At 35.1% G+C, this 14,429-nt stretch overlaps 1 protein-coding gene across 1 annotated transcript in view; it reads right to left on the reverse strand.

Annotated features, from left to right (window-relative positions):
• Window positions 1–11,928: 11,928 nt before the first annotated feature.
• The window catches only part of YIPF6 (Yip1 domain family member 6), a 67,901-nt gene continuing 65,400 nt past the window's right edge, over window positions 11,929–14,429 (reverse strand). The window contains exon 7 of the mRNA XM_060137938.1: window positions 11,929–12,221. Within this exon, the coding sequence (XP_059993921.1) occupies window positions 12,070–12,221 (152 nt within the window). The 3' untranslated portion in view covers window positions 11,929–12,069. The remainder of the gene's footprint in view (window positions 12,222–14,429) is intronic.

Here is a 14,429-nt window from a genome sequence, read left to right on the forward strand (position 1 = left end):
TCAAGTGCACATGGAACATTCTCCAGGACAGATCACAGCTTTGGTCACATATCAAGTCTTGGTAAATTTAAGAAAATTGAAATCATATCAAGCATCTTTTCTGACCACAATGCTATGAGACTAGATATCAATTACAGGAAAAAAAACTACAAACACATGGAGGTTAAATGATATGCTACTAAATAACCAAGAGATCACTGAAGAAATGAAAGAGGAAATCAAAAAATACCTAGAGAAAAATACCAATGAAAACACGACGAGCCAAAACCTATGGGGTGCAGCAAAAGCAGTTCTATAAGGTATGTTAATAGCAATACAATCCTACTGAAAGAAACAAGAAAAATCTGAAATAAACAATCTAAACTTCTTTCCCTAGGAACTAGAGAAAGAAGAAAAAACTCAAATTTAGTACAAGGAAAGAAATCACAAAGATCAGAGAAGAAATAAATGAAATAGAAACAAAGAAAACAATAGAAGGATCAATAAAACTAAAACTGGTTCTTTGAGAAGATGAAGAAAATTGATAAACCTTTAGCCAGACTCATCAAGAAAAAGGGGGGGGGGACTCAAATCAATAAAATTACAAATGAAAAAGGAGAAATTAAAACTGACACTGCAGAAATACAAAACATCATAAGACACTACTACAATCAACTATATGCCAATAAAATGGACAACATGGAAGAAATGGGTAAATTCTTAGAAATGTATGACCTTCCAAGACTGAACCAGGAAGAAATAGAAAATACGAACAGATGAATCATAGGTAATGAAATTGGAAGTGTGATTTAAAATCTTCCAAAAAACAAAAGTGCAGGACTGGATGACTTCACAGGTGAATTCTAGCAAACATTTAGAGAAGAGCTAACACCCATCCTTCTCAAACTGTTCCAAAAAATTGCAGAGGAAGGACACTTCCAAACTCTTTCTCTGAGGCCACCATCACGCAGATACCAAAATCAGACAAAGGTATTACAAAAAAAAGAAAAAAAACAGACCAATATCACTGATGAATATAGATGCAAAAATCTTCAACAAAATACTAGCAAACAGAACCCAACAACACATTAAAAGGATCATACACAATAATCAAATGGGATTTATCCCAGGGATGCAAGGATTCTTCAATATACACTAATCAATCAATGTGATACACTATATTAAAAAATTGAAGAATAAAATCCATATGATCATCTCAATAGTTGCATAAAAACTTTTGACAAAATTAAACACCCATTTATGATAAAAAGTCTCCAGAATGTGGGCATAGAGGGAACCAACCTCAACATAATAAAGGCCATGTATGACATACCCACAGCAAACATCATTCTCAATGTTGAAAAACTGAAAGCATTTCCTCTAAGATCAGGAACAGGACAAGGATGTCCACTCTCACCACTACTATTCAACATAGTTTTGGAAGTCCTAGCCATGCAGTCAGAGCAAAAAAAGAAATAAAAGGAATATAAATTGGAAAAGAAGAAGTAAAACTGTCACTGTTTGCAGACGACATGATATTACACATAGAAAATCCTTAAGATGTCACCAGAAAAGTATTAGTGCTAATCAATGAATTTGGTGACGTTGCAGGATACAAAATTAATGCACAGAAATCTCTTGCATGCCTATACACTAACAACAGAAGATCAGAAAGAGAAATTAAGGAAACAATCCCATTCACCATTGCAACAAAGAGAATAAAAATCCAAGGAATAAACCTACCTAAGGAGGTAAAATAGCTGTACTCAGAAAACTATAAGATACTGATGAAAGAAATCAAAGATGACACAAACAGATGGAGAGATATACCATGTTCTTGGATTGGAAGAATAAACATGTGAAAATAACTCTACTACCCAAAGCAATCTACAGATTCAATGCAATCCATATCAAATTACCAATGGCATTTTTCACAGAACTAGAACCAAAAAATCTTAAAATTTGTATGGAGACATAAAAGACCCCAAATAGCCAAAGCAATCTTGAGGGGAAATAAATGGAGTTGGATGAATCAGATTACCTGACTTCAGACTATACTACAAAGCTACAGTAATCAAGACAGTATGGTACTAGCACAAGAACAGAAATATAGATCTATGGAATAGGATAGAAAGCCCAGACATAAACCCACACACCTATGGTCAACTAATCTATGACAAAGGAGGCAAGGATATACAATGGAGAAAAGACACTCTCTTCAATAAGTGGTGCCAGGAAAACTGGACAGCTACATGGAAAAGAATGAAATTAGAACACTCCCTAACACCATACACAAAAATAAACTCAAAATGGATTAAAGACCTAAATGTAAGACCAAATACTATAAAACTCTTTGAGGGAAACACAGGAAGAACACTCTTTCATGTAAATCACAGCAAGATCTTTTTTGACCCACCTCCTAGAGTAATGGAAATAAAAACAAAAATAAACAAATGGGACCTAATGAAACTTTTACACAGCAAAGGAAACTATAAACAAAATGAAAAGACAACCCTCAGAATGGGAGAAAATATTTGCAAATTAATCAATGGACAAAGAATTAATCTGCAAAATATATAAACAGCTCATGCAGCTGAATATTAAAAAGAGAAACAACAGAATCAAAAAATGGGCAAAAGACCTAAATAGACATTTCTCCAAAGAAGACATACAGTTGGCCAAGAGGAACATGAAAATCTACTCAACATCACTAATTATTAGAGGAATGCAAGTCAAAACTACAATGAGGTATCACCCCACATTGGTTAGAATGGGCATCATCAGAAAATCTACGAACAGCAAATTCTGGAGAGGGCGTGGAGAAAAGGGAACCCTCTTGCACTGTTGGTGGGAATGTAAATTGATACAGCCACTACGGAGAACAGTATGGAGGTTCCTTAAAAAACTACAAATAGAACTACCATAGGACCCAGCAATCCCACTACTGGGCATATACCCTTAGAAAACCATAATTCAAAAAGAGTCATGTACCAATATGTTCATTGCAGCTGTATTTACAATAATCAGGACGTGGAAGCAACCTAAGTGTCCATCAACAGATGAATGGATAAAGAAGATGTGGCACATATATACAATGGAATATTACTCAGCCATAAAAAGAAAGGAAATTGAGTTATTTGTAGTGAGGTGGATGGACCTAGAGTCTGTCATACAGAGTGAAGTAAGTCAGAAAGAGAAAAACAAATACCGTATGCTAACACATATATATGGAATCTAAGGGGAAAAAAAACCGGTAATGAAGAACTTAGGGGTAAGACAGGAATAATGACCCATACCTACTAGAGAATGGACTTGAGGATATGGAGAGGGGGAAGTGTAAGCTGTGACAAAGTGAGAGAGTGGCATGGACATATATACACTACCAAATGTAAAATAGATAGCTAGTGGGAAGTAGCTGCATAGCACAGGGAGATCAGCTTGGTGGTTTGTGGCCACCTAGAGGGGTAGGATAGGGAGGGTGGGAGGGAGGGAGATGCAAGAGGGAAGAGATATGGGAACATATGTATATGTATAACTGATTCACTTTGTTATAAAGTAGAAACTAACACACCATTGTAAAGCAATTATACTCCAATAAAGACGTTAAAAAAAACTTTAATCTTTGAAAAGAAAAAAAAGATGTGGTCCATATATACAATGGAATATTACTCAGCCATAAAAAGGAACGAAATTGGGTCATTTGTAGAGGCTTGGGTGGACCTAGAGAGTGTCATACAGAGTGAAGTAAGTCAAAAAGGGAAAAACAAATATCGTATATTAATGCATACATGTGGAATCTAGAAAAACGGTACAGATGAACCAGTTTGCTAGGCAACAATAAAGACATAGATGTAGAGAACAAACGTATGGACACTGAGGGGGGAAAGGGGGAGAGGGATGAATTGGGAGATTGGGATTGACATATATACACTAATGTGTATGAAATAAATAACTAATGAGGTCCTGCTATATAGCACACAGGGAACTCAACTTCACTGTACAGTAGAAACTAAAACAACATTGTAAAACAACTATACCCCAATTTAAAAATATAAAAATAAAAAAATAAATGAATAATATAAAAAATAATACTAAGCCCTAACATATCACTAATTGCATTGAATGTAACTGTTGTAAATACCCCAACTAAAAGACAGAGATTGGCAGAGTGAATTATACATGATTCAACATTATGGTGCCTACAGGAAACTCACTTCAGGTACAATCCATAGGTATGTTGAATGTGAATTGATGGGAAAAGATATACTATGGAAACAACTGAAAGGAAGCAGGAGTGACTATATTAATTAAAGATAAATTAAGGACCTACTATATAGCACAAGGAGCTATACTCAATATTTTATAATAACCGGTAAGGGAAAAGAATTTGTAAAAGAATATGTATATGTATAACTGAATCACTGTTCTGTACACCTGAAATGAATACAGCATTGTAAATCAACTCTACTTCAATAAAAAAAGATAAAGTAGACTTGAGCACAATAAAATTACTAGAGATAGAGAGCAACATTACATATGATGAAAGGGTTGATTCACTAAGAAGATATAACAATCCTAAATGTGTATGCACCAAACAACAGAGCTGAAAAACATTTAAAACATTCAAAGTAAAAAAGTCATTAACAGACTGATGACAGGAAAATCTCCACTCACTTAGAAACTGAAAAACACCCTTCTAAATAGTCAATAGGTCAAAGAGTATGTCTCAAAGGAAATAAATATATTTTGAACCGAATAAAAATGAAAATACAGCACTAAAGTTTGTGGGACCCAACTAAGTCAGTCTTGGAAAATTCATAACACTTAATGTTTATATTAGAAAAGAGGAAAAGTCTCACATAAATCTACACTAATCTACACTATTCCTTCAAGAAATTAGAAGTGAAAAATAATTCCAAAGCAGAGCAAAGTAAGGAAATAATAAAGAGTATAAATCAATGAAAGTGAAAACAGAAAAACAATAGGGAAAATTAATAAAACCAAGACCTGATTTTTTAAAATGTCCAATAAAATTACCAATCCTTTGGCAAGACTGACAAAGAAAAAAGAAAGAGAAAACAAATTACCAGTATCAGGAATGAAACAGAGGGTATTACTACAAACCCTGTGGGCATCAAAAGGATTATAAAAGAATACTACAAACAACTCTACACACATCAATTTGACAACTTAGGTGAAATTGACCACGTTCTTGGAAAAGAAATTACTCCAACTCACCTAATATGAAACAGATAATTTGAATCACTCTATAACTATTAAAGTAACTGAATTCATAATTTTAAAATTCCCCAAAATAAAATATTCAAGCCTAGATTAACTTGAGAATTATACCAAGCATTTAAAGAATTAACAATTCTACACAACATCTTCCAGTAAATAGAAGAATTAACAATTCTACACAACATCTTCCAGTAAATAGAAAACACTTCTTAACTCATTTTATGAGGGCAGTATTACCCTGAATACAAAACCAGACAAAGTACAAAAAAAGAAAACTATCAACCAATATTTCTCATAAATACAGACACAAAAATCCTTAATAACATATTAGCAAATAGAATTCAGCAATATATAAAAGAGATTATGCACCATGACTATGTGAGGTTTAATTAAGGACCACAGGGATACAAGACTGGTTCAATATTTGAAAATCAAATAATTTAATTCACCTTTTAACAGGCTAAAGAAGAAAAATCACAGGATCACAACAGTTGATGCATAAAAATCATTTAACAAAATTCAACATCTATTCATGATTTTTTTTAAAAAAAGCTCTCAGAAAAATAGGAATAGAGGGCAACTTCCTCAATTTGATACAGATCATCTACAAAAAACCTATAGCTAACATTATACTTAATGATGAGAGCTTAAATGTTATCCTTCTAAGACCAGGGAAACTCTTACCACTTATTCAACATAGTTCTAGAAGTCCTAGCATTAAGGCAAGAAAGAAATAAAAGGCATATGGATTACAAAGGAGAAATTAAACTGCCTCTATTTTCAGATGGCATGATTGTCTACACAGAAAATCTCAAGGTATCTAAAAAATAATCCTAGAACTAATGAGTGAGTTCAGCATAGTCATAAGACATAAGATAAACATAAAAATCAGTTATGCATCTATATACTAGCAATGAACATGTGGAATCTAAAACCAAAAAATACAATACCATTTACAATTACTCAAATATGAAATACATAAGTGTAAATCCAACAATGCGTGCCTTTTGTATAAGGCTTTTTTTCCCCCATTCATCGTATTTTACAGATTTATCCATGTTACATGCATAATTTTATTCCATTTTGTTGCTGAATAGTGTGTTATTGTATATCACAGTTTGTTTATCAGTTCTCATGTTACAGACATCCGGATTATTTCCAGATTGGAGCTATATGAATAAAGCTGATGTGAGTATTCATGTTCATGTCATTGTGTGGATATATATTTAAATTCTTCTTGAGTATATACTTAGACGTGGAATTGCTGTGTCATAGGGAATGCATATGTTTAACTCTAAAAGAACTGCCAAACTGTGTTTAAAGTGGTTGTATCATTTTCACTACCCGTTTATAAGATTTACAGTTGCTCTGCATCCTTCAAAAGATTTGGTATTGCAGTGTTTTTAATATTAACTATTCTGGATGGTATGTAAAAGTATCTCATTGGATTTTTTCTAACTGAGATATAATTGACATAATATAAAATTCACAATTTTAAAGTTTGTACTTCAGTGATTTTTAGTATATTCATTATGTGCAACTACCATCACCACCATATATACACGGAACATTTCTTTTACCCCATACGTATTAGCAACTAGTCCCAATTACCCCTCCCTACATCCCTTGGAAACCATTAACCTATGCTCTGTCTCTATGGATTTGCCTATTCTGAACACTTCATATGAATGGATCACATAATATGTGGCCTTTTTATCTGGCTTCATTTACTTGGCATAATGTTTTCAAGGTTCATCCGTGTTGTAGCATGTAACAATACTTCATTTCTTTTTATGGATGAATAACATTCCATTATATGGATTTACCACATTTTGTTTATTCATTCATCGGTTCATGGACTTTTCAATAGTTTCCACTTTTTGGCAGTTATTAATATTGCTGTTATGAACATTTGAGTAAGTTTTTTGTTTGAACATATGTTTTAAATTCTCTTCATATATATCTAGGCATGGAATTGTTGGGTCATGATGTAATTCTGTGTTTAATTTTGAGGAATTGTCAAACTGTTTTACACAGTGACTACACTATTTTACATTCTTTCCAGCAATGTATGAGGGCTCCAATTTCTCAGCATCTTTTCCAACGCTTGTTATTGTCTTTATTTTTGATAATAGCTATCCTAATAGATGTGAAGTGGTATCACATTGTGGTTTTTATTTGCATTTCCCTAATGGCTAATGATGTCAAGCATTTTTTAAATGTGCTTACTGGTCACTTACATATCTTCTTTGGAGAAATATCTATTCAAATCCTTTACTCATTTTTATATTGGGTTATTTGTCTTCTTGTTTATTGTTGAGTTGTAAGTTTTCTTTATATATTTTGGTCACTTGATACTGATATATAATTTGCAAGTATTTCCTCCCATTCTGTGGGTTGTCTTTTCACTTCCTTGATAGTTTGCTTTGGCACACAAGTTTTTAATATTGATGAAGTCTAATTTATCTATTTTTTCTTTGATTGCTTTTACTTTGGGAGGCATATCTAAGAAAGAGTTGCCTAACTCAAATTGACTCAGATTTGTACCTATGTTTTTTTTCTAAGAGTTTTATAAGCTTTAAATATTACATTTAGGTCTTTGATACATCATAGGTTAAATTTTGTATAGGGCATGAAGTAGGGATCCAAATTCATTCTTTTAAATCTGGATATCCATTTGTGTCAGCATCATTTGTTGAAAATACTATTCTTTCCCACTGATTGATCTTGGCACTTATAAAAAATCAAAATTTATACATTAAAGTCCTAAGCCCCAGTACCTCAGAATGTGACTACATTTGGGTTTTTAAAGAAGTAATTATGTTAAAATGAGGTCTTAGTGTGGGCCTTAAGCCAATATGACTGGTGTCCTTATAAGAAGAGATTTGGATACGGACATACAGAGAGAGAAGACCATGTGATGACATAAGTTGGAGGTGGCCATCTACAAGCCAAGGAGAGCAGCCTCAGAAGAAGTCAATCCTGACAACACCTTTATTTCAGACTCCAAGCATCCAGAATCATGAGAAAATAAACTTTGGTTGTTCAATCCATGCTTTCTCTGATACTTTATTATGGCAAACTAATACAAGTATAAATATATAGATTTATTTATGGACTTTCAACTCTATTCTATCAGTCTATATATCTTTCCTTATTCCCGTACCACACTGTCTTGCTTACTACAACTGTGTAGTAAGTTTTGAAACTGGCAAGTCAGAGTCCCCCAACTTTGTCCTTTGTTTTCAAGATTGTTTGTCTATTTGGAATCCTTTGCTATTCCATAAACATTTTAGTTTTTACAATATTCTATTATATGTATATACAACATTTTCTCTATCTATTCATTTGTCAATGGAGACTCAGGTTGTTTCCACTCTTTAGCTATTGTGAATAATGCTTCAATGAACATGGAAGAACAAATATATCTACAAGATCTTGTTTTCATGTCTTTTGGACAAATACGCAGAAGTAGGATTGCTGGATCATCTGCTAGTTCTATTTTTATTTTCTTGAGAAACCTCCAGACTGTTTTTCATAGCAGCTGCACCATTCTACATCCTCACCAATCAATTTCTCCATGTCCTCACCAACACTCATTGTTTTCTGTTTCTGTTTCTTTTTTAATATAATGGTCATCCTAACAAGTATGAGGTGATATCTTGTGGTTTTAATTTGCATTTCCCTGAGGATTATTGATATTGAATATTTTTTCATATAACTGTTGTCCATTTGTATATTTTCTTTGGATAAATGTCTATTTAAGACCTTTGGCCACTTTTCAATTGGGTTATTTGTTTCTCTATTATTGAGTTGTAGGAGTTCTTTATGTATTTCAGATACTAACCTCCCGTCAGATATATAATTTGCAAATATTTTTTCTTATTTCATGGATTGCCACTCTGTTAATTATTTTCTTTGCTGTGCAGAAGCTTTTTAGTTTCATGCACTCCACCTGTCTTATTTTTGCTTTTGTTGCCTGTGCTTTTGATGCCATATCCAAAAAATAATTGCTAAGACCAATGCTACAGAGCTTTTCCCCTTTGTTTCAGAATTTTACAGTTTCAGGACTTATGTTTAAGTCTTTAACCCATTTTGAGATGTGTCTTAGTGCATTTGGGCTGCTATACCAAAATACTACAGGCTGGGTGGCTTATAAGAAACAGAAATTTATTTCTCACAGTTTTAGAGACTAGAAGTCCAAGATCATGGTGCCAGCATGGTGGGATGAGGACCTCTTCTGGGTTTCAGATTTCTTGTTGTATCCTTACATGGTGGAAGAGGGCAAGGGAGCCCTCTCAGGCCTCCTTTGTAAGGACATTAATCCTATTCCTGAGGATTCCACACTCACGACCTGAGCACTTCCCAAGGTCCAGCTTCCTAATACCATCACACTGGCTATTAGAATTTCAACATATGAATTTTGAGGGGAAACATTCAGTCCATAACATTCTGTCCCTGTTCCCCATCCCCAAAATTCATGTCCTTATCACATGCCATCAATTCAAAAATCTAAATCCAAAGTCTCATCTAAAGCATCTAAATGAGATATGGGTGAGATTCAAGGTAAAATTCATTCTGGGGGAAATTCCTATTCAGCTGTGAACCTATGAAATCAAACAAGTTATGTGCTTCCAAAATACAATGATGAGACAGGCATATGATAGACATTTCCATTCTAAAAGGGAGACATAGGAAAGAAGAAAAGAGAAACAGGTTCAAAGCAAGTCCAAAACCGTAAGGACCACTCAGGCAAACGTACCTTCTGGACACACTTGAGCAGTGGTCCACCACAGTTTTTAGCAGCCCTTCGCCTACAGCTTTGCTGGGCACAGTTCACTCTGCAGCTCTAATGTGTTGGAGTCACATGCCTGCCACTCTCCCATGCTAGAATCAAACACACACACAGGTCACCTACCAGTCTGCAGTTGTAGGTATAGCCTAGCCCTAGAGTTCCATTAGGAATTGCCTTAGCAGAGTATGTTTGCAGTAGCCCTCTGACTGGGTCATGCACCTGTGGCTCCAGATGGTTCCATCCTTCAAAATCTAGGTGGAGGTAACCATGATCCAATAGCTTACGCACTCTGTGCACTGGCAGAGATAACACCTCACCTATGAAGCCAAGTTATACCATCTACCTCCAAATGGGTAGATAATTTTAGGACAGGAATGGGAGGAGCATAGTCGTGAAATCATTCTGCCCGCAGGCCCTTTCACTATGGGCCTATGATGGGAGAGGCAGCACCAGTGGCCTCTGAAATGCCTTTGGGGTTATTTTTCTACTGTCTTAGACAACAGTAGATCCTAATTTCTGTTTAGATGTCTGACTAATCTCCCCATTTTCTTGATGAATAGCACCTGGCTTGCATTGATATGCTGATGCATACTAATCTTATCAAATTTGGCCACAACCTTTGTGCTCTCTCTTGACAAGCTTTCTAATTCCTTTCAACATGAATAGGGAGATCAGTCTGGGAAGAACCAGCATCTTAATAATATTGAGTCTTCCAATCCATAAATGTGGTATATATCTCCATTTATTCAGGTCTTCTTTAAGTTTTCTTAGCCATGCCTTGTAGTTTTCAGTGTAGAGATCTTGTATGTCTCTCGTTAAATTTATTCCTAAGGATTTTATGTTTTTGATACTATTGTATACAAAATGGTTTTGTATTTAATTTTCAAATTTTATACAAGTAGTATATAAAAACACATTTGATGTTCTTACATTAACCTTGTATCCTCCAAACTTGCTAAATTTGCTTAATAAGTCTAGTAGTTCTTCTGTAGATTCCTTAGGATTTTCCATGGAAACAATTATGTAATCTGCAGATTAAAACAGCTTAATTTCTTTCTTTATAATATTTGTTCCCTTTATTTTTCCTGCACTATTGCACTATCTAGGATCTCTAGTGAAATTTTTAAAGGTAGTGGTAGAGTGGCATTGTTGCTTTGTTCCCAGTACTAGAGGGAAGCATTGACTAGTTTTGTTTTCCCCATTAATTTTTTGTTTTCACTACTATCATGTTCATTGTAGATTTTTCATAAATGCCCTTTAGCAGCTTGAGGAAGTTCCTTCTATTGGTAATTTGCAAGAGATTTTTTATCATTGGTGGATAGTGAATTTTGTAAAACATTTTATCTACATTTATTGAAATGCTCATGTGCTTTTTCTCCTTTATTCTGTTAATATGGTGAACAAGATTGGTTGATTTTCTAATGTTCAGCCAATGTTGTATTCCTGTGATAAACTCTACTTTGTCACAATGCAAATCCTTCTAATATATTGCTGAATTTGATTTGCTAGTACCGTTTTTTTACAAATGACCAAAACTTTTATGTTAACAGTACACTGAAAAGTTTATATTTACTTCCATATGTTTTGTGAGGAAAATCTCTACTTCTATTTCTGTATAGGTGCTCCAAAGAAAACTTACAATTTTGTTAGGTAAAGATGTTTCTAACTTCAAGCTGTATAATGGTTCTAGGTATTTAGACAGAAAAAGAAATTTAAGTAACCTGAGAAACGACCTTTGTGAAAGTCCTGGATCCATTACTTCAACTTTAAACCATCTTTCACCATTATTCACACACTGCCTATGAAGATGAGTCAAATCTCAAACGACCTAATTCCTCCCCCCACTACTCACCAGTCACAACTTTAGAAATCACTGTGGAAATTTAATCTTTAAAATGTAATAAATGAACCTCAACAGTGCTTTTCCTTCTCCTCTTCCCTTTGAAAGCATCGAGACACCTCATGTTATTATAGACCAAACTCTACTGCCAGCAGTGGATGCCAAGGGGTCACAGAAGCAATGCAGAGGTTTAAGATGTTCTTGGACAAAGTAGTTACTTCTTTCCTTTCAGTTCATCTTTTACCTTCCATAGGACCAGTTCCATGCAGGCAGTTGCATTTTCACTTGAATTGTGACCATCATCCTGAATGATTCTCTGCAGGTAGTCAGCCACTAGACTCTTAAGGGATCTTTTGTGACGTAAACCTAGCCAATGAGAAAACATAACTGTCATGTCCACAACTGAAGTATGAATTAACTTAAGTGCATAGAGACTATGTTCAAAACTATGTCCAATTAGTACAGTGTCAGCACTGAACAGGTTCAACAAGATGGCTTGCACATCATGGATTGAGGTTTTTGTGTTCTTCAAGTCATCTTCAACCACACCAGAGAACCTAGTGTTATCGTCAATGACTTCATCTGGTTTCACAAATGTATCATAGACCACCTGGAGGATCAACCACTGTCACTCGAGTAAGTTCCAAACCTTTGACTGTATAGCACATCTCATAATTCACAGCAAATACACTGTGATACCTGTCGGGGTGTGGGAACTTAACAAAAGTCTTCACAAAGTCCTCTAGGTTTTCTTTTTGATCATGAACGTGAAACTTGGCAACCTGGCACATGGGGGATCCAAGGACACCTTCAAAACAGCTGTACTGCCTTTCTAAGCCACCAAGAACTTTATGACTCAACACTTGGCCAAAGTGATAATGACATTTTTCTACCCTGCTGTGTTTGCCTGTGGAAGTCACGCCATAGATCTTCCCACATCGACAGCACATTCATACTAATATTCTTAGAAGGATCATTTACAAGAATTTTTTGTCATGCCTGAGTTTAAAAGAACACTTCCTGGCTTGTCAGGGTTGGGTTGGGGGTAGTTGTTTCCATGTAACTGTTCTTCAGTTAGAAGGTAGTCTTTAAGATGTCTGTAGAGAATAATTCCTGTGAGCACATTTTTCTTTTCATTCTTTTTCAATCCAGTTGTCTTTTTGTCGTTACTGCTTCCAGACACATCTTGGCCTCTCAGCTTCTTAAGAATATTTATTGCTATGTTCACATATATATTTTGACTGCCACAGTGTTTGTAAGTGGCCTTTTCTCCTATTTTAGCCTTGTTAAAAGCCTCATCCTCCGTTTTATAAAATCTCAAATACTTCTCAAAAAGGGAGGTGGACAGAGCATTATCTTACTTCATCAGGTACTTTGGACAAGGATTCTGATGTTCCTAAAGCCTGTTTTGGATGAGCCAAGTTATATTTCAACATCTTTACAGGAAAAGAAGCAATACTTTTCACAGGAAAGTGTGATCTATTTGGCCTTGCAGTTGGATTTTCCTTTGAAGAACTATATCCACATGAAGGCTGTTTGATGTACATGAATTTTCTCCTGAGGCTTTCCTTTGGATCTGTGAGGCTGGACATGCAAATGTACTTTTCTTCTGTCCTGAAGTGGCAGCAACAAAAGCCTGATCACCTTTAATGGCAGCCATTATCTGCACTGACTGTTGCTGGGCTTGAAGGATTCCAGTGTGACTAATTAGTGGTGGGACTGGTCCCCTGAATGGGCCAGTGATTTCTCTACTGATTGGAACATCAAACTTGGCAGTGTGTGCCATTCCTCTTTTTCGTCCAGAAATTTTCTGGTAATACAGCATATCTAATTCTATTTCATTTCCTGAAACCTACTTAGCAGTCTCTCCCTTATGAGCTTTGCTTCGTGTGAACTCACTGAAAATTCGAAGACATTCCTTCATAGTGTCATCAGAATCAGAGGGAGTGTCATTTTCAGTACATTCTATTTCAAAATCAAATTCAACTAATCTGCTGTCTTCAAAAGTAGTGAAACCCTTACGATCATCTTGTATTCTCAAAACTTTGCCTTTCACACGGTTAGCTTGGTGAATATCACCATTCAGTTTCTTCTTTCTGAGTATCAATTGTTTTTACACATCTTGTGCTCTTTGGATAACTTTCATTATGACTTTCCTTCTGTATTTCTTTGTCATTAAGAGGTGCATAAGATATACTTTCTTCTGAAATACAGACATACTTTTTCTCACTACCAAAGCTTCCCATCTTAGAAATGTGGTTTTTAACAGCACACAAGTTTTGTTACCTTTAATACCTTAATCATTCTTTTGGGAGCAGGCTATTTTCAGGAAAACCTTGTCTCACATTTGTGTCACTCAAGGAGGCCACAGGGTTTTGCAATAGCTCTTCAAGTGCTAAAGTAAACCTGGAGAGCCTCTTCTGCTTTTCTTCAACTTCAGTCTTGATTGACTCCATTTCTTCATTGATACTTTCCAATTCTTCCATAGTTGTGCCCATGAATTCAACATGGCTCCTCTGCACCCCAAGCACCTCCAAGCTGCTGCAGCCACCTGCCTCACTCAGTTCCCACCAC

Source organism: Lagenorhynchus albirostris, chromosome X (genome assembly GCF_949774975.1).
Source record: "Lagenorhynchus albirostris chromosome X, mLagAlb1.1, whole genome shotgun sequence".
NCBI classification, from domain to species: Eukaryota; Metazoa; Chordata; class Mammalia; order Artiodactyla; family Delphinidae; genus Lagenorhynchus; species Lagenorhynchus albirostris.